The 27,436-nt window shown below is 40.8% G+C and overlaps 1 protein-coding gene across 4 annotated transcripts in view; it reads right to left on the bottom strand.

Annotated features, from left to right (window-relative positions):
- The window catches only part of ALDH1L1 (aldehyde dehydrogenase 1 family member L1), a 126,749-nt gene that overhangs the window by 55,410 nt on the left and 43,903 nt on the right, over positions 1–27,436 (bottom strand). For all 4 annotated transcript variants that reach the window (XM_059161965.1, XM_059161967.1, XM_059161968.1 and 1 more), the window contains 2 exons: positions 26,558–26,683; positions 22,995–23,086 (listed from right to left, as the gene is read on the bottom strand). In XM_059161965.1, the coding sequence (XP_059017948.1) occupies positions 22,995–23,086; positions 26,558–26,683 (218 nt within the window). The remainder of the gene's footprint in view (positions 1–22,994; positions 23,087–26,557; positions 26,684–27,436) is intronic.

Below are 27,436 nucleotides of genomic sequence, written 5' to 3'. Positions count from 1 at the left end.
AAAAGGAAAAATGTTCCATGCTCATGGATTGGAAGAATAAATATTATTAAAATGTCTATGCTACCCAGAGCAATCTCACATTCAATGCAATCCCTATCAAAATACCATCAACATTTTTCACAGACCTGGACTAAATAATCCTAAAATTTGTATGGAACCCCAAATAGTCAAAGGAATGTTGAAAAACAAAAACCAAAGAAAACCAAAGCCACAATGCCAGATTTCAGCCTATAATACAAAGGTGTAATCATCAAGACAGTATGGTATTGACACAAAAACAGACACATAGATAATGGAACAGAATAGAGAACTCAGAAATGAACCCTCAACTCGATGGTCAACTAAACTTTGGCAAATCAGGAGAGAGTATCCAATGGAAAAAAGACAGTCTCTTCAACAAATGGTGCTGGGATAATTGGACAGCCACATGCAAAAGAATAAAACTAGAGCACTTTCTTACACCATCAACAAAAATAAATTCAAAATGTGTGAAAGATTTAAAGGTGAGATAAGAACCCATGAAAATACTAGAGTAGGGGCAAGTGGGTGGCTCAAGTTGTTGACATCTTCCTTTGGCTCAGGTCATTATCCCAGGGTCCTGGGATTGAACCCTGCTTTGGGCTCCCTGCTCACAGGAAGCCTGCTTCTCCCTCCCCCCCCCTCACGCTTTCTCTTGCTACACCTCTCTCTCTCTCCCTCTCTCTCTGCCCCCCCATAGATAGATAGATAGATAGATAGATAGATAAAATCTTTTCTTTTTAAAGATTTTGTTTATTTTATTTATTTTTTTATTAATTTTTTTTATAAACATATATTTTTATCCCCAGGGGTACAGGTCTGTGAATCACCAGGTTTACACACTTCACAGCACTCACCAAAGCACATACCCTCCCCAATGTCCATAATCCCACCCCCTTCTCCCAAACCCCTCCCCCCAGCAACCCTCAGTTTGTTTTGTAAGATTAAGAGTCACTTATGGTTTGTCTCCCTCCCAATTCCATCTTGTTTCATTGATTCTTCTTCTACCCACTTAAGCTCCCATGTTGCATCACCACTTCCTCATATCAGGGAGATCATATGAGAGTTGTCTTTCTCTGCTTGACTTATTTCGCTAAGCATGATACGCTCTAGTTCCATCCATGTTGTTGCAAATGGCAAGATTTCATTTCTTTTGATGGCTGCATAGTATTCCATTGTGTATATATACCACAACTTCTTGATCCATTCATCTGTTGATGGACATCTAGGTTCTTTCCATAGTTTGGCTATTGTGGACATTGCTGCTATAAACATTCGGGTGCACGTGCCCCTTTGGATCACTACGTTTGTATCTTTAGGGTAAAACCTCTCTCTCCCTCTCTCTCTGCACCCCCACCCCATAGATAGATAGATAAAATCTTTTAAAAAAAATTCTAGAGAAGAGCATAGGCAGCAACTTCTTTGACCTCAGCCACAGCAACTTCTTACTAGACATGTCTCCAAATACGAGGGAAACAGAAACAAAAATGAACTATTGGAACTTAATCAGGATAAAAAGCTTTTGCACAGCAAAGGAAACAGTTAACAAAACTAAATGGCAACCTACGAAATGGGAGAATATATTTGTAAATGAGGAGGGGCTAGTATCCAAGGCACCTGGGTGGCTTAGTTGGTTGGATAAGCATCTGCCTTCAGCTCAGGTCATCACCCCAGGGTCCTGGGATCATGCCCCACATCAGACTCCCTGTTCAGCAGGGAGTCTGCTTCTCCCTCTCTTTCTGCCCCTCCTCTTGTGCTCTCTCATGCTCTCTCTCTCTCGTGAGTTAAAAGAAAAAATCTTTATTCAAAAAAAGGGGCTAGTATCCAAAATCTATAAAGAACTTTTCAAACTCAGCACCCCCCAAAAAACCCCAAAAATCTAAAGCAATGGGCAGAAGACACAAATAGACATTTCTGCAAAGAAGACATACAAAAGGCCAACAGACACATGAAAAAATGTGCAAAATCATTCGGCATCAAGGAAATATAATTCCAAACCACAATGCGATACCTCCTCACACAGGTCAAAATGGCTACAATTAAAAGTCAGGAAACAACAGATGTTGGTGAAGATGCAGAGAAAGGAAAATGCAAACTTTTGGTGGAATGGAAACTGGTCCAGCCCTCTGGAAAACAGTATGGAGGTTCCTCAGAAAGTTAAAAATAGAATTACCCTGTGACCCCGCAATTGCATTACAATGTATTTATCCAAAGGATACAAACACAGTGATATGAAGCATATGCACCCTAAGGTTTATAGCAGCACTGCCCAAAATTGCCAAAATATGGAAAGAGTCTGGATGTCCATTGATAGATGAATGGATAATGAAGATATAGTATATGTACGTGCACACTCACACAGAAAAAGAGAGAGAGAGAGAGAGAGAGAGAGAGAGAGAGGAATATTACTCAGCCATTAAAAAGGATGAAATCTTGCCATTTGCAACGTAGATGGAACTAGAGGGTATTATGCTAAATGTAAGGAGTCAGTTAGAGAAAGACAAATACCATATGATTTCACTCATATGTGTATTTTTTAATTTAAAATCAAGTAATTAACATATAGTGTAGTATTAGTTTCACAGGTAGAGTTTAGTGATTCATCAATCTTATATAATACCCAGTGCTCAGTACATTGCATGTCCTCCTTAATGTCCATCATCCAGTTACTCCATTCCCCAACACTGCTCCCCTTCCTTCCCTTACAATCCTCTACTTTGCTTCTTAAGTCATATATGGAATTTAAGAAACAAAACAGAAGAACATATGGGAAGGACAGAAAAAATAAGATTAAAAACAGAGTGGTAGCGAAACCATAGAGATTCCTCACTCTAGAAAACAAACTGAGAGTTGCTGGCGGGGAGGTTGGTGGAGGGATGGAGTAACCTCCCTAAGGAGGGCACTTAGGCACTGGGTGTTATATGCAACAACTGAAGAAACACTAAATTCTACCCCTGAAACTAGTAATACAGTCAATGTATGCTAACTAAGCTGAATTTAAATACAAAATGTGAAAAAAAAATTAAATTGAATTAAACCAATTCTGACCATACCAATTACTAGTGAATATGTAGAGCAACTGAACTCATATACTGCTGGTGGGGTTGTTTAAAATAGTACTTTGGAAACCACTTTGGACAGCAGTTGACAGTTCCTTTTTAAAAGATCTTATTTATTTATTTATTTATTTGTTTGTTAGACACAGAGAGAGCACGCTTGAGCACAAGCAGGTAGAGTGTCAGGCAGAGCCAAAGAGAGAAACAGGCTCCCCTCTGAGCAAGGAGCTGATGCGGGACTGGATCCCAGGTCCCTGGGATCAGGGCCTGAACCAAAGGCAGTGGCTTAACTGACTGAGCCACCCAGGGGTCCCCAGTTGGCAGTTTCTTAAAAATTAAACATGTACTTCCCATTTCACTTTTAGGTATTTACTCAAGATAAATAAAAACCTACATATAGACAGAAGATGGTAGAGCTGAAGCTCCAAAGATCCATCCCTCTACCTAAACAACTACTGAACTGGCAGAATCACCCACATCAAATGTTCTGGAACTCTGGAGTCTAGTCAAACACTTGCAACATCCAGGAAAGAACATAATGAAGAGGCTGTAAACATCAATAATTTCAACCTTTCATGATGTATTAGTCCCCACCCTTGTGGCAGGAGGCAGTGGGGGAAGCTGGCCTTGTTCCCGGTGCAGCTCTCTGAGCCAGGGTAGACAATAAGGACCTTGTCTTCTGTATATGTGTATTGTGTGATCTGAGTGTTGATGCTCCTTTTGATCACTGAGGGGCCAGCAAAAATGCTGGCAGCCACAGCTTTTAACCCTACTGACTGAGGCTGTACTCTTTCCTCTCTTTTGAGACTCAGACATTTAAGAAAATCTTTGGCCACTGGCTGACCAGAGATAACAGAACAGAAACTTTAATTTCTAAATACAATAAAGAATACATACACACTTTGTGAAAGAGAAAGAAAGAAAGAAAGACAAAGAAAGAAAGAGGAGGGAGGGAGGGAGGGAGGGAGAAAGGAAGGAAAAAGAAAGAAAAAAGAGAAAGAAAGAAAGAGAGGGAGAAAGAGTGGAAAGAGGAAAAGTCACAAATGGATGAATTGTGGCAAGATGATGGAGAAGTAGGAGACACTGTTCCAGCAGGTCCTCTACAGTGAGCTGATTATGTACCAGAACACTCTGAATACCCATGAAATCAGCTGAGATGTAGGATTATACACTTCTGGATCTCTACAGGGGCAAAAGATGCCAGCAGTGAGTTAAAGCAGTGGAGTTTGAATGCTTGGACTGATATCTGAGGATAAGCAGAAGGGGGAGGGAGCCACCAGAAGCAATATATTGGAAAGTAATACTCTAATGGGAGAGTGCCCTGTGGATGGGGACCAGCATTAACTTGGAGTTTGATTAAAAGCACTCAAAAAGAGCAAAAGATCTTAAGGGGAAATTGGTGGAATCAGGTGGTTACAGGCAAGGGCTTAAGCCAAAGGACCCAGGACGCAGCTGCTGGTGCCATGCCAGGGAGTGCAGCAAAGCCTCTAGGCCGTGGTCCCTGAGCCACCATGTGTGAGAGAGTATGGGTGCGCGCCAGCTGGTGCTCTCTAGACCCACAGCCCTTTACACTCTGTACATGCACTGCTCAACTGGAGTCTGAGTCACGCTCCACACCCTTCCCTCAGAGAGGTCCCTGCAGGGACTAGCCAGTGCTCTCTAGGACCAGAAAGAGTCTGAACACTCCCAGCTCAGGCAGGCCTGCAAATCTCAGTGCTGGTTATCTCTGGTTGGGGTCTCTTGGGCAGTCTGGACCTGCCCAGACAACAGCCAGGCAAAGACAGCCACTGGAAGAGGGCTCTCTGAACCAATATTGCTCACGTTTTAATAGCATCGTGGTACAGAGACAAGCGGGAGCTCCAGCGATCCCTGAGATGGTGACTGGGGACGTGCTCTGCTGGTGGGAGGGAGGTGACAGAAGGGGAGTCTGTGTGCTCTGGAACACCCAGAGGGGAACAGACTGAGGCTTCTCTCTGAGACAAAAGTTTGGGTGCATTTTGCTTTCTTCTAAGAAGAAGAAAGGTTCTTCCTCCGAAGAACCACCAAAAGCCCATGGGGAGGGGGGTGGATAGGACACTCCAGAGAACAAAAGCCTGAAAAACCTGTTTCCTCAGAGCCCAGCCCCTTAATAGGTGGCAGGAGGACTTAACCCAAGCAAGACTGCCTGAAAAACAATGCAGCAGGCCCCTCCCCCAGAAAGCCAGCCTAGAAAAAAACTACAGGACAACCATCACAGGGTCCCATAAAACTGTAAAACCCCAATCTTAGGGAAAAGGAAGATATTAAGCTCCCAGTATTGCCCTAAAACCTGTATACTTCATAGATACAACTTTTTAAAAAATTCATTCCCACTAGTCTCATTCTTTTTAATTGCTTTTAAATTTCTTAACCTATTTACCATCACAACGAGAGGTTCAATACAACAAACTCCATAATAACCTTTTAAACTTTAACTTTTTTGATACATATACCCGTGTTTTTCTTTTGCTTTTCTATTTTTTTAAATATTTATAAAGAGATAAGCTTCAAGGAAAAGTCACAAATGGATGACTCCAACCCTCCACAAGCAAGATCACTGAGGAGTGAAACAATTACATTTTCAGAATTACTACAACATAACACTCAAAATGTTCAGTTTTGGTCAAAAAATGTAAAACACACACAGAAACAGACAAATATAGCTGATTTACAGGAAAAATAAAAGAATTTGGAAGAAATTATTCTCTAGGCAGGCCAGATATTAGAATTATTCATCGATGTTAAGTCAACTGTCTTAAATATGTACAATGATTTAAAGGAAACCTTGGACAAAGAACTAAAGGAAATCAGGAAAATTATGCATGAAAAAATGAGAATATCAATAAAGACATAGAAATTTTATAAATTAACCAAAGAAATTCTCAAGCGGACAAGTACAATAACTATAACAAAAAACTCACTAAAGAGGTTCAGTATCAGATTTGAGCAGAAGCAGCAGAAGAAAGGATTGGTGAACTTGAAATAATCCAGTATTAAGAAGAGAGGGGGAAAAAAAGAATGAATAAAAATGAACAGAGTCTGACAGACATCATCAAACTTATCAACATTCTCATTTTAGCAGTTCTAAAGAAAGAGAGAAAGGGGCAGAACAAAATTTGAAGAAATAATGTCCCAAAGTTCTCAGATCTGGGGAAACACAAGAATAAGTGATGAGGGAGCAGGAGGCTGACTGAGGACAAAGCAAAAGCTGGCACCTTGTACCCCCTCTCCATCCACTCCCCCTCAGTAATATGTGTAGCATTCCTCAGGCACCCCGACTGCCATAAGAAACAAATAGTTAATTTGCAGAGATCACAATCCTGCAAGACGGAGTCTCCCTTGGTTTATAAATGTCCTAGAGATCTACAAACAAAGAAGTTACCTTATTGATAGCACAAATTTCCAGAGGCAAATAACTCAGTTCCTCAAGCCCTAAATAAAGTTAAATTTCTTCTAAACCCAAATCTCACTAACAAAGACACTTGATAGCAGAAAAGTGAGTGGCTTGCCAAAAGACAACACTGATCTAGCTGCAGGCCTCTGGTATCCTGGCACCTTGTAGGCCCTCTTTAGCATATGAAAGCTCCCTTGACACCTCCCTTCCCCTCACCTTCCCCCAATGGCAAGGTACAAACCTGCCATCTCTCACAACCCTGGGCAGCAGATCTTCCTGCCCACAGGTCCTGTCCCCGTGCTTTAATAAACCAACATTTTGCACCAAAGATGTCTCAAGAATTCTTTCTTGGTCATCGGATCCAGACCTCAGCCCACCGCACCTCACCTATGTTCTAGAACTTCATCATAAGCACATATAAGAAGATCAATGAATTCCAAGGAGGATAAACTCAAAACAAGATTTACACCAAGACACATTACAGTCAACCAACTAATTAAACTGAACTAGCTATGTGAAACCCAAAGGCAAAGAAGGAATTTGGAAAGCAGTAAGAGATAACTAACACATCACATACAAAGGATCCTCCATAAAATTAAAAGCCGATTTCCCTTCAAAAGCCATGAAGGCCAGAAAGCAGTGAGATGGCGTATTTAAAGTCTTGAAAGAAAAAGAATGTTAACTATGAATTCTGTATCTGTCAAAACTATCTCTCAAGAATGAAGGAGAAATTAAGGCATTTCAGATACACAAAAGCTGAGGTAGTTAGTTCCTAGTAGACTTGCTATATAGGAGACATAGAAATGGGGTGCCTGGGTGGCTCAGTCAGTCAGGCATCTGCCTTCAGCTCAGGTCATGATCTGGGGGTCCTGGGATAGAGTCTCACATTGGGCTCCCTGTTCAGTGAGGAGTCTGCTTCTCCCTCTCCCTCTGCTTCCCTCTCTCTCTCTTTCTGTCAAATAAATACATAAAATCCTAAAGAAAAAAAAAAGAAAGAAAGAAAAAGAACACTAAAGAACTAAAGTGTAACTCAAAGATAAAGGAAAAAAAATAAAGAACACACAGGCAAATATGAAAACCAGAGTTACTGTACTTTTGGTACAGTTTGCAACTTCTCTCTTTTCCCTATATAACCACTAAATGCAGAAAACAGTAATTTCAAACCACTATTAATGGCTATACAATGTATAAAGATGCAATCTGTGACAATAATAGGGGAGGAACAGCAATGAACAGAATTAGAATATACACTAATGAAACAAAGCTGGTTTTATTCAAACTACATTGTTACAAGTTAAATATGTTAACTATAATCTCTAAGTTAATTAAGAAATAACTAAAAAGAGGGGAACTAAGTAGTACACTATCCCTCCACAAAAGGGCAATAATAAAGAAACTGAGGAACAAAAAGCATATAAGACATACTGAAAACACGGGTGCCTGGGTGGCTCAGTGAGTTGAAGCCTCTACCTTCAGCTCGGGTCATGATCCCAGGCTCCTGGGATCAGGCCCTGCATTGGGCTCTCTGCACAGTGGAGAGCCTGTTTCCCTCTCTCTCTCTCTCTGCCTGCCTCTCTGCCTACTTGTGATCTCTGTCTGTCAAATAAATAAAATCTCTAAAACAAAAACAAAACCAAACAGAACAAAAAGACATACTGAAAACAGAGAAATAGCAGTACTAAATCCTTTTCTTTATAGTAATCTGATAACCAATAAATGGTTATGGTTTAAACTCTCCTATTAAAAACATAGATTGGTAGATTGGATAAAAAATATCATCTACCCAAATGCTACAAGAGACTTATTTTAGATATAAGTACACACACAAAAAAACTGAAAGCAAAACGATGGAAAAGGTAGCCTATGCAAAGGGTAACCAAAAAAGAGAGCTGAGTGGCTATATTGTCACCAAAAAATAGACTTTAAATCAAATAAGGTTATGAGAAGCAAAGACTATTAATAAAATGTTCAACCCAGCAAGAGGATATGGTAAATATATATATATATATATATATATATATATATATATATATATACATACACACACACACAGGCATCAAAAACACAGGCTCCCAAAAATGTACAGCAAAACTTCTATAATAATAGCTGGAGACTAAAATACTTAACTTTCGATAATGATTAGAACAACCAGAGAGAATATAAGGAAACGGAATAATTAAGCAACACTATAATCCAACTGTGTATGCACAGAACAGATATAAGCAGAACACTTAAGAATAGCAGAATTCACATCCTTCTCAAGTGCACATGGAATAGTCTGCACAATAAACCATTTGTTAGACTACCCAGTAAGTCTTAATAAATTTTAAAAGATTGAAATCTTATAAAACATCTTTTTCTGACCACAACAGAATGCAACTATGAATATAGTGGAAGAAAAACTGGAAAATCCACAAAAATATGGAAGTTAAATGGTACACTCCTAAACAACCAATAGGTGAAAAAAGAAATCACAAAGGAAGTGAAAATAACTTTGGTCAAAGAAAAACAAAAACACAACATAACAAAAACATGGATGGCAACAAAAATAGTGCTGAGAGGGAAATTTATAATTGTAAATCTATACATTAAAATGAAGTATTGTGGAGGGCACGTATTGCATGGAGCACTGGTGTGGTGCATAAACAATGAATTTTGGAACACAGAAAAGAAATAAAAACAAATAATTTTTTTTAAAAAAGCACGAAGAACTTAAGTTAATATGCTAATTGTACACCTTAAGAAATTTTTTTTTTTTTTAAAGAGCAAGCTAATCAGACACATGAAAAAATGTTCATCATCACTAGCCATCAGGGAGATTCAAATTAAAACCACATTGAGATACCACCTTACACCAGTTAGAATGGTCAAAATTAGCAAGACAGGAAACAACATGTGTTGGAGAGGATGTGGAGAAAGGGGAACCCTCTTTCACTGTTGGTGGTAATGCAAGTTGGTGCAGTCACTTTAGAAAACAGTGTGGAGACTCCTCAAGAAATTAAAAATAGAGCTTCCCTATGACCCTGCCATTGCACTCCTGGGTATTTACCCCAAAGAAACAGATGTGGTGAAAAGAAGGGCCATCTGTACCCCAATGTTTATAGCAGCAATGACCACAGTCGCCAAACTGTGGAAAGAACCAAGATGCCCTTCCAGGGACGAATGGATAAGGAAGATGTGGTCCATATACACTATGGAGTATTATGCCTCCATCAGAAAGGATGAATACCCAACTTTTGTAGCAACATGGGCGGGACTGGAAGAGATTATGCTGAGTGAAATTAAGTCAAGCAGAGAGAGTCAATTATCATATAGTTTCATTTATTTGTGGAGCATAACAAACAGTATAGAGGACAAGGGGAGATGGAGAGGAGAAGGGAGTTGGGGGAAATTGGAAGGGGAGGTGAGCCATGAGAGACTATGGACTCTGAAAAACAATCTGAGGGTTTTCAAGGGGCGGGGGGTGGGAAGTTGGGGGAGCCAGGTGGTGGGTATTAAGGAGGGTACATATTGCATGGAGTGCTGGGTGTGGTGCAAAAACAATGAATACTGTTATGCTAAAAAGAAATTTAAAAAAAAAAAAGAGCAAGCTAAACCAAAAGCCAGCAGAAGGTGGTAAATAATAAAGATTAGAGCAGAAATAAATAAAATAGAGAATAAAAAAAGAATCAGGAAAATCAATGAAACAAAAGTTGGTTCCTTGAAAAAAATCAAAATTGACAAACCTGACTGACCAAGAAAAAGAAAAACAGAAAAAACTCAAATTACTAGAATCAGAAATGAAAGTGATTATACTAATTTTACAGAAATAAAAAGGATCATAAGAAAATACTGTGATAATTTATACACCAACAAATTTGATTACCTAGATGAAAGGAACAATTTGCTAGAAAACATACAATCTACATAAACTAACACATGAGGAAATTAAAAAATCTGAATACACCCACAACTAGTAAAGAGATTGAATCAGTAATTATAAAACCTTCCAACAAAAAAAAAAGCTCAATGCTGAATGGCTTCACTGGTGAATTCTCCCAAATATTTAAAGAAGAGTTGAAACCAATCCTTCTCAAGATCATCCCCCCCCCCCACTGCAAAAAATGAAGAAGAAACACTTCCCATTAATTCTATGAAAATAGAAATACCCTGATACCAAAGCCAGAAAAAGTCACCTCAAGAAAAGAAAACTTCAGAGGGAGACAAGATGGAGGAGAAGTAGGAGGAGGCGCCATTTCAACCTGTCCCCTAAAGTGAGCTGATTACCTACCAAAGAACTCTGATCACCCATGAAATCAGCCTGAGAGTAGAATTATCCACTTCTGCATCTCTATGGGGGCAGAAGAAAGCAGTGGGCAGCTAGGGTAACTGAGGCAGAAGATAGAATTAGTGATCTGGAGGAGAAACAGAGAAAAAGGATCAGCAGGAAGCCTGGAACAAACAACTTAGAAGCCATGAAAACAGAATTAGGGAAATAAATGACACCATGAAACGTTCCAACGTCAGAATTACTGGAATCCCTAGGGCGGTGGGGGAGATAAGGAAAGAAGACTAGAAGATATAGTTGAATAAATTCTCCATGAAAATTTTCCCAATCTGGTGAATGGAACCCATGTTCATGTACTAGAAGCAGAAAGGTCTGCCCCCAAGATCAAAGAATCTAAAAAGACCTCGAGACACCTGATTGTGAAAATGATGAATTATAATTGTAGACAGGAGCTCCTGAAAGCAGCTAGGGTGAAGAAATTCCTAACGTACGGAGGAAAGCCCATCAGAATAAAGTCAGACCCGTCCACAGAAACCTGGCAAGCCAGAAGGGCTGGAGAGTTGTATTCAGGGCAACTATATGAGAAAAACATGCAGCCAAGAATACTTTAGCCAGCAAGACTGACATTCAAAATGGACGGGAGAGATAAAGAGCTTCTAAGACTGGCAAGGTTTATAAGAGTATGTGACCACCAAGCTGACACTGCAGGAAATATTAAGGGGGGGGGGGTTTCTATAAAAGAGGAAAAAACCCAAGACTATCACTGAATAGAAATATATGGAGACAATCTATAGAAACAAAGACTTCACAGGTAACATGATGTCAATAAAAATGTATCTCTCAATAATCACTCTCAATGTGAATGGCCTAAATGCACCCATAAAATGGACAGGGTTTCAGATTCAATAAAACAGGACCCATCCATATGTTGTCTAAAAGAGACCCATTTTGAACCTAAGGATACATCCAGACTGAAAGTGAACGGATGGAGAAGTATCTTTCATGCCAATGGTCCTCAAAAGAAGGCTGTGGTAGCGAGTCTCATATCAGATAAATTAGACTTTAAACTACAGACTGTAGTCAGAGACACAGAAGGACACTACATAATTCTTAAAGGTACTATGCACAAAGAAGATCTAACAATTGTAAATATTTATGCCCCCAACGTGGGAGCAGCCAGTTACATAAAAAAACTGTTGATCAAGATAAAGAGTCATATTGATATGGATACATTAATAGTAGAAGATGTTAACATGCCACTCCCAGTAATAGATCATCCAAACAGAAAATCAATAAAGCAAAAAAAGCATTGAATGACACATTGGACCAGATGGATCTCATAGATATATGCAGAACATACCACCCTAAAACAACAGAATACACATTCTTCTCAAGTGCACATGGAACCTTCTCCAGAATAGACCACATACTGGGTCACATATCAGGGCTCAACCGATACCAAAAGATTGAGATTATTCCCTTCATATTCTCAGATCACAATGCGTTGAAACTGGAGCTCAATCACAAGGAAAAGTTCCGAAGGAACTCAAACACCTGGAAGCTGAAGACCACTTTGCTTAAGAATGCTTGAATCAACCAGGAAATCAAAGAAGAACTGAAACAATTCATAGAAAGCAATGAGAACAAAGACACTTCGGTCCAAAACCTATGGGATTCGGCAAAAGAGGTCCTAAGTGGGGAATACATAGCCATCCAAGCCTCCCTCAAAGAGACTGAAAAATCCACAATAAACCAGCTGTCTCTACATCTTAAAGGACTGGAGAATCAACAACAAATTAAGCCAACTCCACACACAAGAAGGGAAATAATCAAGATTAGAGCAGAGATCAGTGAGATAGAAACTAAAGATAAGTAGAATGCATCAATGAAACTAGAAGGTGGTTTTTTGACAGAATCAAGAAGATCGATAAACCATTGGCCAAACTAATCCAAAAGAAAAGAGAGAAAGCCCAAATTAATAAAATTATTAATGAAAAGGGAGAGTCACAACTAACACCAAGGAAATAGAAACAATCCAGAAGTTATTATCAACAGTTATATGCCAATAAGTTAAGCAACCTAGATGAAATGGATGCATTCCTGGAAAACTATAAACTCCCAAAATTGAACCAGGAAGAAACTGACAACCTGAATAGACCAATATCTAGTAACAATATTGAAGCAGTGATCCAAAACCTCCCAAAAATCAAGAGCCCAGGACCTGACAGATTTCATGGGGAATTCTACCAAACTTTCAAAGAAGAAATAACACCTATTCTCCTGAAGCTGTTTCAAAAAATTGAAGCAGAAGGAAAACTTCCAGACTCTTTTTATGAAGCCAGCATTACCCTGATCCCCAAACTAGGCAAAGACCCCACCAAAAAGGAGAATTTCAGACCAACATCCCTGATGAATATGGATGCTAAGATTCTCAACAAGATCCTAGCCAACAGGATCCAACAGCACATTAAAAAGATTATCCACCATGACCAGGTGGGATTCATCCCTGGGTTACAAGGATGGTTCAACATTCACAAACCAATTAATGTGATAGAACAAACCAATAAGAGAATAGAGAAGAAACACATGGTCCTCTCAATTGATGCAGAAAAAGCATTTGACAAGATCCAGCATCCGTTCCTGATTAAAATGCTTCAAAGTATAGGGATAGAGGGAACATTCCTCAACTTCATCAAATCTATCTATGAAAGATCCACAGCAAATATCATCCTCAATGGGAAAAAGCTTGCAGCCTTCCTGTTGAGATCAGGAAAATGACAAGGATGCCCACTCTCTCCACTCTTGTTCAACATAGTATTAGAAGTCCCAGCAACAGCATTCAGACAACAAAGAGAAATAAAAAGTATCCAAATTGGTAATGAAGAAGTCAAACCCTCTCTCTTTGCAGATGACATAATTCTTTATATGGAAAACCCAAAAGACTCCACTCCCAAACTACTAGAACTCATACAGCAATTCAGTAATGTGGCAGGATACAAAGTCAATATACAGAAATCAGTTACTCTCTTATACACTAACAATGAAAATACAGAAAGGGAAATTAGAGAATCAATTCCATTTACTATAGCACCAAGAACCGTAAGATACCTGGGAATAAACCTAACAAAAGAGGTAAAGGATCTGTACTTGAGGAACTATGGAACACTCATGAAAGAAACTAAAGACATAAAAAGATGGAAGACCATTCCATTCTCATGGATCAAAAGAATAAACATTGTTAAAATGCCTATACTGCCTAGAGCAATCTATACTTTCAGTGCCATTCTGATCAAAATTCCACCGACATTTTTCAAAGAGCTAGAGCAAACAATGCTAAAATTTGTATGGAATCAGAAGAGATCCCGAATTGCTAAGGAAATGTTAAAAAACAAAACAAAACAGAACAAAACAAAACAAAACTGGGGGCAACACGTTGCCTGATTTCAAGCTTTACTACTAAGCTGTGATCACCAAGACAGCATGGTACAGGCACAAAAACAGACACATAGACCAGCGGAACAGAGTAGAGAGCCCAGATATGGACCCTCAACTCTATGGTCAAATAATCTTTGACAAAGAAGGAAAAAATATAAGGTGGAAAAAAAGACAGTCTCTTCAATAAATGGTGCTGGGAAAATTGGACAACTAGATGTAGAAGAATAAAACTCGACCATTCTCTAACACCATACACAAAGATAAACTTGAAATGGTTAAAGACCTCAACGTGAGGCAGGAATCCATCAGAATCCTAGAGGAGAACATAGGCAGTAAACTTTTCGATATCAGCCACAGCAACTTCTTTCAAGATATGTCTCCAAAGGCAAAGGAAACAAAATGAACATTTGGGACGTCATCAAGATCAAGTCTTCTGCACAGCAAAGGAAACAGTCAACTAAACCAAGAGGCAACACACAGAATGGAAGAAGATATTCGGAAATGACAGTACAGACAAAAGGCTGATATCCAGGATCTATAAGGAACTTCTCAAACTCAACATACACAAAACAGATAATCATGCCCCCAAATGGTGAGAAGACATGAACAGACACTTCTCCAATGAAGACATACAAATGGCTATCAGACACATGAAAAAATGTTCATCATCACTAGCCATCAGGGAGATTCAAATCAAAATCACATTGAGATACTACCTTACAGCAATTAGAATGGCCAAAATTAGCAAGACAGGGAACAACATGTGTTGGAGAGGATGTAGAGAAAGGGGAACCCTCTTTCACTGTTGGTGGGAATGCAAGTTGGTGCAGCCACATTGAAAACAGTGTGGAGATTCCTTAAGAAATTAAAAATAGAGCTGCCTTTGACCTTGCAATTGCACTACTGGGTATTTACCCCAAAGATACAGATGTAGTGAAAAGAAGGGCCATCTGCATCCCAATGTTTATAGCAGCAATGGCCACAGTCGCCAAACTGTGGAAAGAACCAAGATGCCCTTCAACGGATGAATGGATAAGGAAGATGTGGTCCATATACAGTATGGAGTATTATGCCTCCATCAGAAAGGATGAATACTCAAGCTTTTATCAACATGGATGGGACTGGAAGAGATTATGCTGAGTGAAATAAGTTAAGCACAGCAAGTCAATTATCATATGGTTTCACTTATTTGTGGAGCATAACAAATAACACAGAGGTGCTCGCTTTGGCAGCACATATACTAAAAAACGAAATAACACGGAGGACATGGGGAGTTGGAGAGGAGAAGGTTGTTGGGGGAAATTGGAGGGGGAGATGAAGCATGAGAGACTATGGACTCTGAAAAACAATCTGAGGGTTTTGGAGGGGAGAGGGTGGGAGGTTGGGTGAGCCTGGTGGTGGGTATTATGGAGGGCATGTATTGCATGGAGCACTGGGTGTTTGCATAAAGAATGAATCCTGGTACACTGAAAAGAAATTTAAAAAATAGAAAATTTAAAAAAAGAAAGAAAATACAATCTCAAGCCAGTATTCCTGATCAATATAAATGCTGAAATCCTCTCAAAAATAACATTAAGGCAAATTCACTGTCACCAGATGGAATTCTCAATTGCAATGGTGGTATACCTTATGGTCAAGGGGGCAAGCTTTCAGTTATATAAGATGAATAAGTTCTAGAGATCTAATGTACATCGAGTGACTATAGTTAATAATATTGCAATGTACAGTAGAAATTTGCTAAAAGGGTAGGGCTCATATGCTCTGTCAAAAGTAAAAGTAACTATGTGAAATGAGTGTGTTAATTAGCTTGACTATAATAATCACCTCACAGTGTATATCAATCATACTAACACACATCTTAAATATTTACATTTTTATTAAATAAAGGAAAAATTATAAAATTGTCTTTAAGCTATGAATCAAGAAAAATGAGTGAAGGAGGGGGAAAAAAGGCTTATTTTCGCATTTATGAAGCACTGCTGGGTTATATGCTGAGTTCTTTCTTGCATGATCACAGCACATTATACCCAGGCTTTTGGTTTAAGGCAGAGATCAGTTAGTGACAGCCTACTTTGTCAATGAAGTTTTACTGGAACATACACATACACATACAACAATATCACACACGCACACACACACACACTTTGACATACTGTAATTTTTAAAAACCTGACATATTATTGGAGCTAATAAGCAAATTCAACAGGGTACAAAAGCAACACAGGAAAATCCATTGCATTTCTACACACTAACAATAAACAAATTAATAAAACAATTCCATTTACAATACCATCAAGAAGAATAAAATGGCAATAAAGTAACCAAGGAGGCAACAGAGTTTCACACTGGGAACTATGAGTACTGCGAAAGTAATTTTAAAAGACCTAAATAAAATGAAAAAAATATAACCATTTTCATGAACTGGACTACAGCTGGACATGAATACAGACTACAAAATACCTGAGCAGTACTCCTAAAAAATGTTAACATCATCAAAATCAAAGCAAGTCTGAGAAACTATCACTGTTTAGAAGAGACCTAATGACTAAATATAATGTGGTATCCCAATGGGGTAGTAGGATAGAAAAGGGACATTAGACAAAAATTAAGAAAATCTGAATAAAGTAGATCAACTTTAATTAAAAATAATCTAGCAATATTGGATTACTGATCATGACAAATGTACCATTCTAACATAGGAAGTTAATAATAAAGTGACTAATGTGGAGTATATGGGAATGCTCTGTACTGTCCTCACAAGGTTTTTGGAAATTTTAAGCTATTATAAAATAATGTCTTGAAACAAGCAAAAATGGAAACACAAACACTAAATCTTATGGGACACAGAAAAAGCAGTTTGGTGATAAAGGCCAACATTAAGGGGGAAAATAATACAATAAACAACCAAATTTTACACTACAAGGGACTAGAAAAAGAAAAATAGATGAAGCTCAAAGTTAGCAGGAGAAAGGAAATAACAAAGATCAGAGCAGAAATAAATAAAATAGAGACCAAAACAACAGTAACAATAAGATGACAATAGAAATGATCAACAAAACTAGAGCTAAATTTTTGAAAAGATAGACAAAATTGACAAATTTCTAGATGGGCTAACTAAGGAAAAAAGAAAACAGAATCTGATAACATCAGAAAAGAAAGAGGAGACATTATAAATGATACCACACAAACATGAATGATTATAAGAGACTACTATGAACAAGTACACAGCAACAAATTGTATTACCTGGAGGAAATGGATAAATTCCTTGAAACATAATCTACACCCTGAATCATGAAGAAGTAGAAAGTCTGGGGTGTCTGGGTGGCTTAGTTGGTTAAGTGCTTGCCTTCAACTCAGGTCATGATCCCAGGGTCTGGGGATCGAGTCCTGAGTTGGGCTCCCAGCTCTGCAGGGAGTCTCTACTTCTCCCTCTGCCCCTCCTCCCACTCATTCTCTCATTCTCTCTCTCTCTCCCTCTCTCTCTCCCAAATAAATAAATAAAATCTTTTTTAAAAAGAAATTGAAAATCTGAACAGACCAATAATGAGTAAGAAGAGTGAGTCAATAATCAAAAACTTCCCAGAAAAGAAAAGCCCGGGACCAGATGGTTTCCCTGGTGAATTCTACCAAACATTTAAGGAAGAACTAATGTCAATGCCTCTCAAACTCTCCCAAAAAAACTGAAAAGGAGGGAATATTCTCAAATGCATTTTATGAGGATAAAATTGCTTTGATACCTAAGCTAGATAAGGACACAAGAAAAGAAGATTACAAGCTAATATCCCTGATAAATATAAATGCAAAAATTATTTTTAAAAACTGGCAAACCAAACTTAATGGCACATTAAGGATCATACACCATGACCATGTGGGATTCATCCCTGGGATGCAAGGATGGTTTGACACCCACAAATCAATAAATGTGACACCGCATCATTAACAGCATGGAATATAAAAATCACATGATTATCTCAATAGGTGCAGGAAAAACATTTGACAAGATTCAACATTTTTTCATAATAAAAATAGTCAACAAACTCGGGAAAAGAAGAAAATTACCTTACACCTTAATATTTTAAAGCCCAGATGTGAAAGCCCATACCTAACATCATAATAGTGAAAGACTGAAAGCTTTCCCTTGGGAAAAAGACAAGGATGCCCATTCCAGCCACTTTCATTCAACATAGTAATGGAAATTCTAGAAAGATCAATTAGATGGGAGGAAGAAAGAAAATAAAGAATAAGAGGCATCAGAATTAGAACGGAAGAAGTAAAATGACCTCTGTAGATGGCATACTCTTCTACATAGAAAGCTCTACAAATTTCACCAAAATATTGTTAGAACTAATAAACTAATTCAGTAAAGTTTCAGAAAACAAAATAAACATACAAGAATCAGTTGCATTTCTATACACTAAAAATTAGCAATCTAAAAAGGAGATTAAGAAAATAATCCTACTTACTAACATCAAAAATAATAAAATACTTAGGAAAAACTCTATCAAGGAGATGAAACACCTGTATACTGAAAACTACAAAATACTGAAAGAAAGTGTGGAAGACACAAATAAATGGAAAGATATCCCAAGGTCATGGATTTGAATATTGTTAAAATAATCATACCACCCAAACCTAGTTACAGATTCAATGAAATATTTATCGAAATCTCAATCTTATTTTTTATAGAAATGGACAAAAACAATTCTGAAATTCATATGGAACCACAAAGGACTCTGAATAAACAAAACAATCTTGAAAAGAAGAATAAAGCTCTCTTTCTAATTTTTCTGGGGCATCATACTTTCTAGTTTCAAAATATATTACAAAGCTATAGTAATTAAAGCAAAGTGGTACTGATATAAAGATGGACATATAGAGGGAACAGAATAGAAAGTCCAGAGATAAACTCTCCCATAGATGAGTAACTGATGTTCAGTAAGGGTGCTGCTAATATACAATGCGAAAAGATCATTTCTTTAACAACTGGTGTTTGGGAAATTGGATATCTAAATGCAAGAGATTGAATTTGGGCCCTTATCTTTTGCCATATTTAAAAATCAACTCAAAATGGATTAAAAACTAATCAAAGACCTGAAATTACAAAACTCCTAGAAGAAAATATAGGGAAATTTTTCATAAAATTGGTTTTAGTGATGATTTCTTGGATATTACATCAAAATCATGGCAACAAAAGCAAAAACAGACAAGTAGAACTGTATTAAATAAAAACTTCTGCTCAACAAAGGAAACAATCAATAGAGTGATAAGGCAACCTATAGGAAGGGAGAAAATATTTGCAAACAATATATGTAAGGGGTTAATATCCAAAATATGTAAGGAACGCTTACAATTCAACCACAACCCCTCCAAATAGTTCAATTTAAGATGGGCAAAAGACTTAAATAGACATTTCCCCAAAGACACATACAAATGACCAAAAGGTATATGAAAAGATCCTCAATATTACCAATAATTAGCGACATGAAAGTCAAAACCACAATGAGATATCACCCCACAAGTATGAGGATGGTGTTTTTTTAAGTGCTCAAGAGAAATTTGAACCCTTGTCCACTGATGGTAGGAGCGTAAAGTGGTGCCACTACTATGGAATGGACAGCAGTGCTGATACTGCCGAAAACATTAAAAACAGAACTACCAAGGACATCTGGATTACTCGGTTGGAGGAGCATATGACTCTTGATCTCCGGCTTATGAGTTCAAACCCCACACTGGGTGTAGAGATTACTTATACAAATATAAGTTAGAACTACAATAAGTAGTTCTATCTACTTATGGTAGGTAGTTCTACCTAACTACTATAAATCCCATTTTGGGGTATTTATCCAAAAGAATTTAAATCAGGATCTCAAGCGCAATCCCGTATCTGTTATTTAAAAGAGCCAAAGGCAGAAACAATCTAAAGATCTGCCAACACATGAATAGATAAGGAAAAAGTGGTGTAAGTATATAGTGTTATATTATTCAGTCTTTATGCTATGAAATAAGCCAGCTAAAGAGGGACAAATACTGAATGGTTCCACTCATATAATGTATGTCAAGGAATCAAACTCATAGAAGTAGAAAGTAGAATGATGGTTGCCAGGGGCTGGGCAGAGAGAGAGAAATAGGGAGTTGCTCTTTAATGGGTATAAAATTTCAGTCATGAAAAATAAAAAAACGTTCTGGATATCTGTTGTACACCGTTGTACTTACAGTTAACAATACTGGAATATACACTTAAAAATTTGTTAAGAAGGTAGATCTCATATGTGTATTTACCATAATCGAAACAAAAGGATCTATGTTCTTAAGTATTCACAAAACAAAAATGAATCAGTTTTATCTGCATCCTACAATACACCTCAGCTCAAAAGCTCTAGGCAGCTCTGGCTTGTCCTCAGGACATCATTTTCTCAGGTGTCTTAAATTCTTCTTCTGAGCATTATTTTTTAAAAAATTGATTTTATTCTTCATACTGACCACATACATAAATCAGAATGAGTTACAAGAGAACTGTAGTGTCCGAGGCTTCCAAGCACACAGGCCCAGTTCGGGCCTTTTTATATATGTGGTAGGTTCTAAAACTGGCTACAATGCTCCACCTTTTCTGTAGTCCCAGCCTTTAGAGCACCTGCCATTAGGACGTGGTGTCCATTTCCTTCCTCCTTGAAGCTGGGCTAACCCCACGACTTGCTTTGGCCAATAAATGCAGTAGATATGATGAGATATGATGTGCTCATGTGGACCTTCTGCCTCCTAGGATCTTCTCACCATCATAGGAACAGGTCTGCACTGTAGTGGCCCTCTGAAGGATCCATCCTAGACCAATGAGCCCCCAGCTGACATCAGTCTGGCCTCGATCAAGTGAACCCAGTTCAGACTGCTGACCCACAGAACTGTGAGCTTTAAAAATGGTGGTGTTTTCAGCTATTATGTTTGAGGTGCTTTGTTACACAGCAAAAACTGATACAATACATATCCCCATTCTCATGATCATAGTTGCTTTTCTGAACCAACCCCTTTTAAGATCTTCCCCAGAATCTCCTCCAGGTGCATAGCATGGAATTCCTCCTCAAACTACTATTTACACGAAGCTTTTTATTATAATATCATTAAAATAAAGGAGAGAGGCCTGCTACCAGGATGACTCAGTTCAGTCTCAGGTAGACTTTTTAATTTGGTCAGACAGAAGCTGCACTCTTAGCTCACCCCAGAGCAGAAGTGTAAGCCTCTCCTTGGTTTTTTTTTACCCCCAAAGTTCTTGGAAACATGTAAGTCTTCCTTTGCATTCATGGGGGACTGTATTTCACACATCTTAGTTCACCCTGGATCTCTTTTCCTCATCAGTGCACTCCTCTGTTTGGTACTGTCCACTCTACAGATCTACTGAAGGAACCCAAATACGGAGCTCAGCTGAGTGTTTCTCTAACAGTCTTCTGCACACCCTATCAAGAGCACATACTTCCTTAATTTCACACATGAATTTTTCTCTACTTAAGCGAGCTCCACAGAATTTCCTTTGCACCTTCCTGAAGCATAAGAAACCTCTCCACATGTGTGGTACACATCTTTGGTTCTGCCTTCACAACACCCACTTTCCCCCAGCACTGACACTTTCCAAGAGAACAAATTTCTCCTCTCTTTCTAGAGATGTGGGTTGAATGTAGTCCTCTCAGTCCTTGGCTCCAGAGGAGGACACATGACCCAGCCCTGGCCAGTCAGAGCATGCCTCCTCCTGGCCAGCAACTGTTTCTTACTGGGGCACATGACTCCATCAGAATCAGTCAAATTCAAGTCTAGGACTTGTGTGGAAACTGCCAGAGACCTACCACCTTTTAACTGGAAATGCTGATAACACAAGAAACTAGAACAGAGCTACTGTGCAGCCATCTTGTCACTATGAAGAGAAATCCTACCCCAAAATGAAGCAACAGGCAGTGACAATGCTAAGGACTTAATTTGAGTCTTTGAGGTGATCAGCCATGCCTAAAGAAACTATCATGGTACTTTTGACTATTGTTCTTTTTTGTCTAAACCAGACTAAACTAAGTTACAGTTGCTTGAAGAAAAGAAGTTCTACTATATCCCACATCCTTCCCTTTATACAAATTAGAACTTACCACTGTTAAATGGAAAACAAGATGGTCCATATGAAGTTGAAGAATGGGTAACCTAGTCTATGGTGACCCCTAACTGCCGATTCCCTTTCCCCAACACCTTGGCTTTCACTGTGAATATTGGAGCTTGTGGCAGTTTTAAGGTGGGGCTGCACATTGTTTGACCTTCCTCCCATTGAGGGCTGGGTCTCAGTGCTCCAGCTCTTGCCATCAAATCTGGGCAGCTTGTGACCACTGAGAACAATCAGGTCAGTGGCAGTGATGACATGTGACCATTCAGGCCTGGTCTGCATCTGCCTTGTTTGCTGGCATCAGTGCACTCAGAGCCACAAGCCACCACCTACAATGACACCAACTCCCAAAGCAGCCACTCTGAGGCTGCAACACACAGGTCCCTAGTCGGTGGTGCCACCTCAGCAGGTGCCAGCCCTCCAGGCCCAATGGCCAGGCATGGCAGTGAAAAGCCACCTTGGAGGAGGATACCCCTGCCTCGCTCTTCCAGATCCTGCCAATTCACCGACCCACCACCATTCAAGGTGATCCCTCAAGGCCTACACATATGGGTCCTTTCTGGATCCCTGATCCACAGACATAACAAATGGTGGTTGTTCCCTGCCACTCAGTTTTAGTGTGGTTTGTGACACAACCACAGACACCTGGGAACGCACCCCTCCACTCCTGGCCTTACCTCACAACGTCGACTGATGCAGCCCCTGACTTGAAGAAATCAGTGGAGTCTTCCACCTCCAGGACATTGGGGAGAATCCGTTTCCAGGCACTCTAAAAAACAGGTGCAATGAGAAAGGGCTCCCAGGGGACCTGAGAGCAGGCACCTTCCAGGTGAGAGCAGACCCTGATATGCATTCGGACTACCTATTGCCAGGCTGGGCTCTCTGTCCATTCCAAAGTGCTGCTGCTCTCAGGAGCCTGACGGTAATGGAGCAACTGCCTCCTTGGGGAAGTAGAAGCCCAAGGAGCTAAACTACTGTCCTCTTGAGCATCTCACCTTGATCCCAACCTCTCTGGGATACCCATACCAGTTCATGGGCAGCAGGAAGACCAGACATGCAGAGCTCAGGATATGGCTGTGGACCAGCTACTCTCAAGCCCACTTCAAGCCCAGCCTCCCCTGGATGCTGTCACCCTAGTGAGGTCCCCAGAGTGACATTGGTGTTTGGGTATGTTGCAGTGTGGAAGGGAAAGCAAAGTATGGGGTTGGTTTTGAGGATAAAAATGAGGCACACTGATGGGGCTCAGGAGGGCTGGGTCTTGTCATCACTAATAGGCTAGCTGGTTCTATGTTCCTCTGGCCCGGGACCTGCAGAGGGCAGCAGTGCCCACCAGCCAGCCCCATGGATGAGCATGGAAAGGGCAGTGCCAGTGGGTAACACCATCCAGAATTCTAAGAAAACCATCCAGTAGGTCAGGCTGGGATAGCTGTTCTCTGGCTGGGTTCCCAGTTGGGCTTCTCAGGACAGGAGAAGATGCCTCACCCTCTGTCTAAATTTCAGGCCTGGCTGATCACTGACCCAGATGGAAGTGGGTAGGTCCAATTAGGACCAGCACCCTTAACCCAGCCTCTCCTTGGCTTTCTCTTTCATTCTTGGAAAGGTGTTGTGATTTGCCCTTCCCATACTCATTGTGACCATCAGCACCCATGCTGAGCCACTCCCTATCCCCACTTGATTACTGCCTGCCCTAAGGCCTCCATCCGAGCCTTTGCCTACCAGTGATGCCCTTCTCTGAACCCCAGCTCATGTTTAAATCCTGGGAAGCCTCTAAGGCCAACTATTGTGTCACTTCTTCCCTGAAATCTTCACTGACTGCTGTGCTGGCAAAGGCCCTCTTCAGACTCAAGTGGCCTGGGTCCGTGGGTCACCTGATGGTATGTGGGCATACCACCCTATGGTACCTACAAAATGCACTGGCCCTTATCAGATGCATGTGGAAGCTCTGAGAGGCAGCGCACCCCAAAGCCACATTGCCTCACTCAGACCCCAGCTTGGCTCCTGACAAGCCATGGAGATGCAGATAGCCTTTCAGTGCCTATTTCCTCATCTGTGCAAGGAGCTGACAACGGCTGTGGGGGATGTCTTGCCTGAGGCAGACAGAGCATTTGGTGTACAGAAGGAGCTCAGCAAATGTGGCATTTGTGCCATTGGCAGTGCTCTGCACAGGCTTGGTTCAGGAGGGTGTGAGGTTGGGCTTTTTGCCAAAGGCCTGCCCCAGCCCACAGTGTGCATTTGGTGAGGTCTGCTGAACACAACTGACACCTGCTGCAGCTGCAAGGATGAGCTCTTTTCATCAACACCATCCTGGTGGCCACACAGGGCCACAGCCACGCCACACTGGCCTCTCGTTCCCGGCCATCTCCCCTCCACCCCAGTTACCTCCAGACCAGGCATTGTGAAAGGGCTAGCCCAACTGTGACCAACAGGTGTCATGATATCAATGCTAAGGATGACAGAGGCCATGTGGCAAGCCACACAGCAGTGGAAGCCAGGACTCCAGCCCCACCAGCTGGGCTCCAAGCCCAGGCCAGCCCTCATCTGCTGTGACCCCGCCTCGGGTCTCAGGCTCCTCAGCTGGGAAATGAAGGTAATAATAGCACCTACTTCATGGAGTTGTTACAGTAATTAAACACACTACCATTCCTGAAGTGTCTAGAACATGACATGGGTGCACACTGTGCAAGTATGTGCTTCTCCTGACAACCACTAGGCCCCTTGTCAACATTTGTTGAGGTCCTCATAGGTGCTGACTGAATGGACCCTCTCCATCTGTGTTCTCTCCTCGACCACTCACAACACCCACAGGCATGGGGTTTATTCTTCCTAGTGCACAGATGAAGGACACAATTGCAGCAGTTTTTGACTCAGGTTTAACACAACCTTAGCTCACCCCAAGTGCCACTCAACTCGAAGCTGCAGGCCAGTTTGTCCAGCTGGCCCCAGAATCCCCAGCATGCACAGGGCTGGGGCCAGAGCAGTGGTCCTAAGAATATTTTTGAGTGAATAGGCTTCTTTTTTCCCTTCTTTTTTCTTCCTTCCTTCCTTCCTTCCTTTCTTTCTTTCTTTCTTTCTCTCTCTTCCTTTCTTTCTTTTTCTTTCTTTACAGACATTCAGAATGTTTAGCTTTCTACCACTACCAAGATGCTCAGTGGCCTCTGGAGCAGCACCAGCTCTTAATGTCCCTCCCTTGCTGGGTCCTGTCCCCTGCACTTGTCATTAACACCCACAGTCACCATTGTGGCTGCCAACTGACCCACCTTCACTCACCACAGCCTTCCTTTCCCCCAAACTCTCTCCACTCAGCTCTCAGGGCACACCTCTTCTCCTCCTGCCCAGGGGGGCCTGCCTCGATTATTTCTTCTAAAGTCATCCTTCCCCTCCCCCCACCAAGGATCTTGTCTCCATCACCCTATTATTTTGCTCCTGGCACTTCTCTTTGTCTGAAATTATCTTATTCATGTATGGGTGTTCATTGGTTCTCTTCCCCATGAAAAAGGACACTTCCTGACAACAGGGACACTGCTTATTGTCATATTCCTGGTGTCTGATTTAGCACCTGGCATTTGATAGGAGCTCATGTATTTCTTAAACAAGTCACTGAGTACATGACTGAATGAGTGAATGAGTGGAAATTCATCTAATGCCTTCCATTTAATAAGACTAAATGCCGTCAATACCCTGCCTCCCAAGGAGAGGGAAATGAGTGGGGGGAGCAGGAGGGACCAGGAACAACTCTGGGAAGTGACCTCTGATTCGACTTGTAGTGGAAGGGACTGAGTCTTGGAGAGGGAAGTGCTTTCTGGCATCATGAAAGGCAGCTGGATTAGAGTACAGGTCTGCCTGACTATGATGCCCATGCTGGTCACAGTACAAGATACTCCCCCTCAGGGAGCTTTTCTGGAAGGTTACACTGCACACATTCTTGTCAAAGGGCTATGGACTTGGAACCTGCCTTTGTCATCTATTCCAGGGGCTTATTGCTTCATTTGTCCACCACTGACAAGGAGTGTTAGAAAAGTCAGACCCAGCCAGCCAAATCCCAGTGCCCCAGTGACAAAGGAAGAGAGCAAGGGGACATCAGAAAGCTTCAAGACAGGACAGAACCAACAATGTGCCTGGGGTCAGCACATATATCCACAAAGGGTGTGCACACCCAACTCCATGGAGTATGAGTCAAAAAAACACATGTGCAGTGCACAACCTGCACAACCAGACAAAAATCCCTGAAGGGATCTCTTACCCTCACAGCCTCTGCTATGACCAGCTCTTCCTCGGTCAGCTCAAGGGCACTGCTGTCTGCTCTGTTGAAGAAGTGGGAGGCTGGGATCATCTTGCCATCCTCTAGCTGGATGTTCTTCACCAGCAGCTGCAAAAAGAAGGCTTCACAGCACCCAAGGTTGGCCTCCTCTCAGGGTGAAGAGCAGTTCCATATGCAGTACTGTGTTGGGCACCCCACACACTTCTCTAACCCTCACCATGAGAAAGGCACAAGATTAATGAGGAAGAGAGACATTCAGAGTGGGCATGCTGGCTATTCTATGGACACGGAGGGAATGGTAGAGCTCACTTCTCCTGGTCACCTACCCCAACCAAGCTCTCACTTCTTTTTAAGTTTAATGATTTTATCATTTCAATAAAAATTTCTACTTATTAGACAAAAATAATTCAAGCACGACTTTGAAAGTCAACCAAAAAAACAACTAATCACCTAATAGACCAGCTCCCAGAAACCCCAGGGAAACATCTGGTGGAGGTCATCAGATGTCCCCTGGGGTCTAGAGGTGGGAAGAGGAGCAGACAAGGACATTTGTGTTTGACAAGAGTGGTTTATAGGAATGGCAGACTCTATATACATCCTGACATAACTGGAGCCAAGTTCCCTGCCTGATCTCCACCCTTTTGCCTTTTGGAGATATTCTGGAGCTTTCAGTGAGCTAAAGCCCAGCCAGACCCAGCTAGAAGTTTCTGAAAGATGCTTCAACCAAGGGTCTCTTCCAAGGCTGCTTCCTTTGCTTTGCTGTCCCTGTGGACATCAAGGAAGGTGCAATTGGTACCCCCCATCCAGAGCTCCTCTTGGATGGTGTCCCCATCCTCTAGCTGCTGCATGAGTGTGCCATTA

Source organism: Mustela lutreola, chromosome 2 (assembly GCF_030435805.1).
Source record: "Mustela lutreola isolate mMusLut2 chromosome 2, mMusLut2.pri, whole genome shotgun sequence".
Taxonomy (NCBI): domain Eukaryota; kingdom Metazoa; phylum Chordata; class Mammalia; order Carnivora; family Mustelidae; genus Mustela; species Mustela lutreola.
The sequence above is the reverse complement of the archived record's forward strand: the minus strand, read 5'-3'. Positions and strand labels throughout refer to the sequence as shown.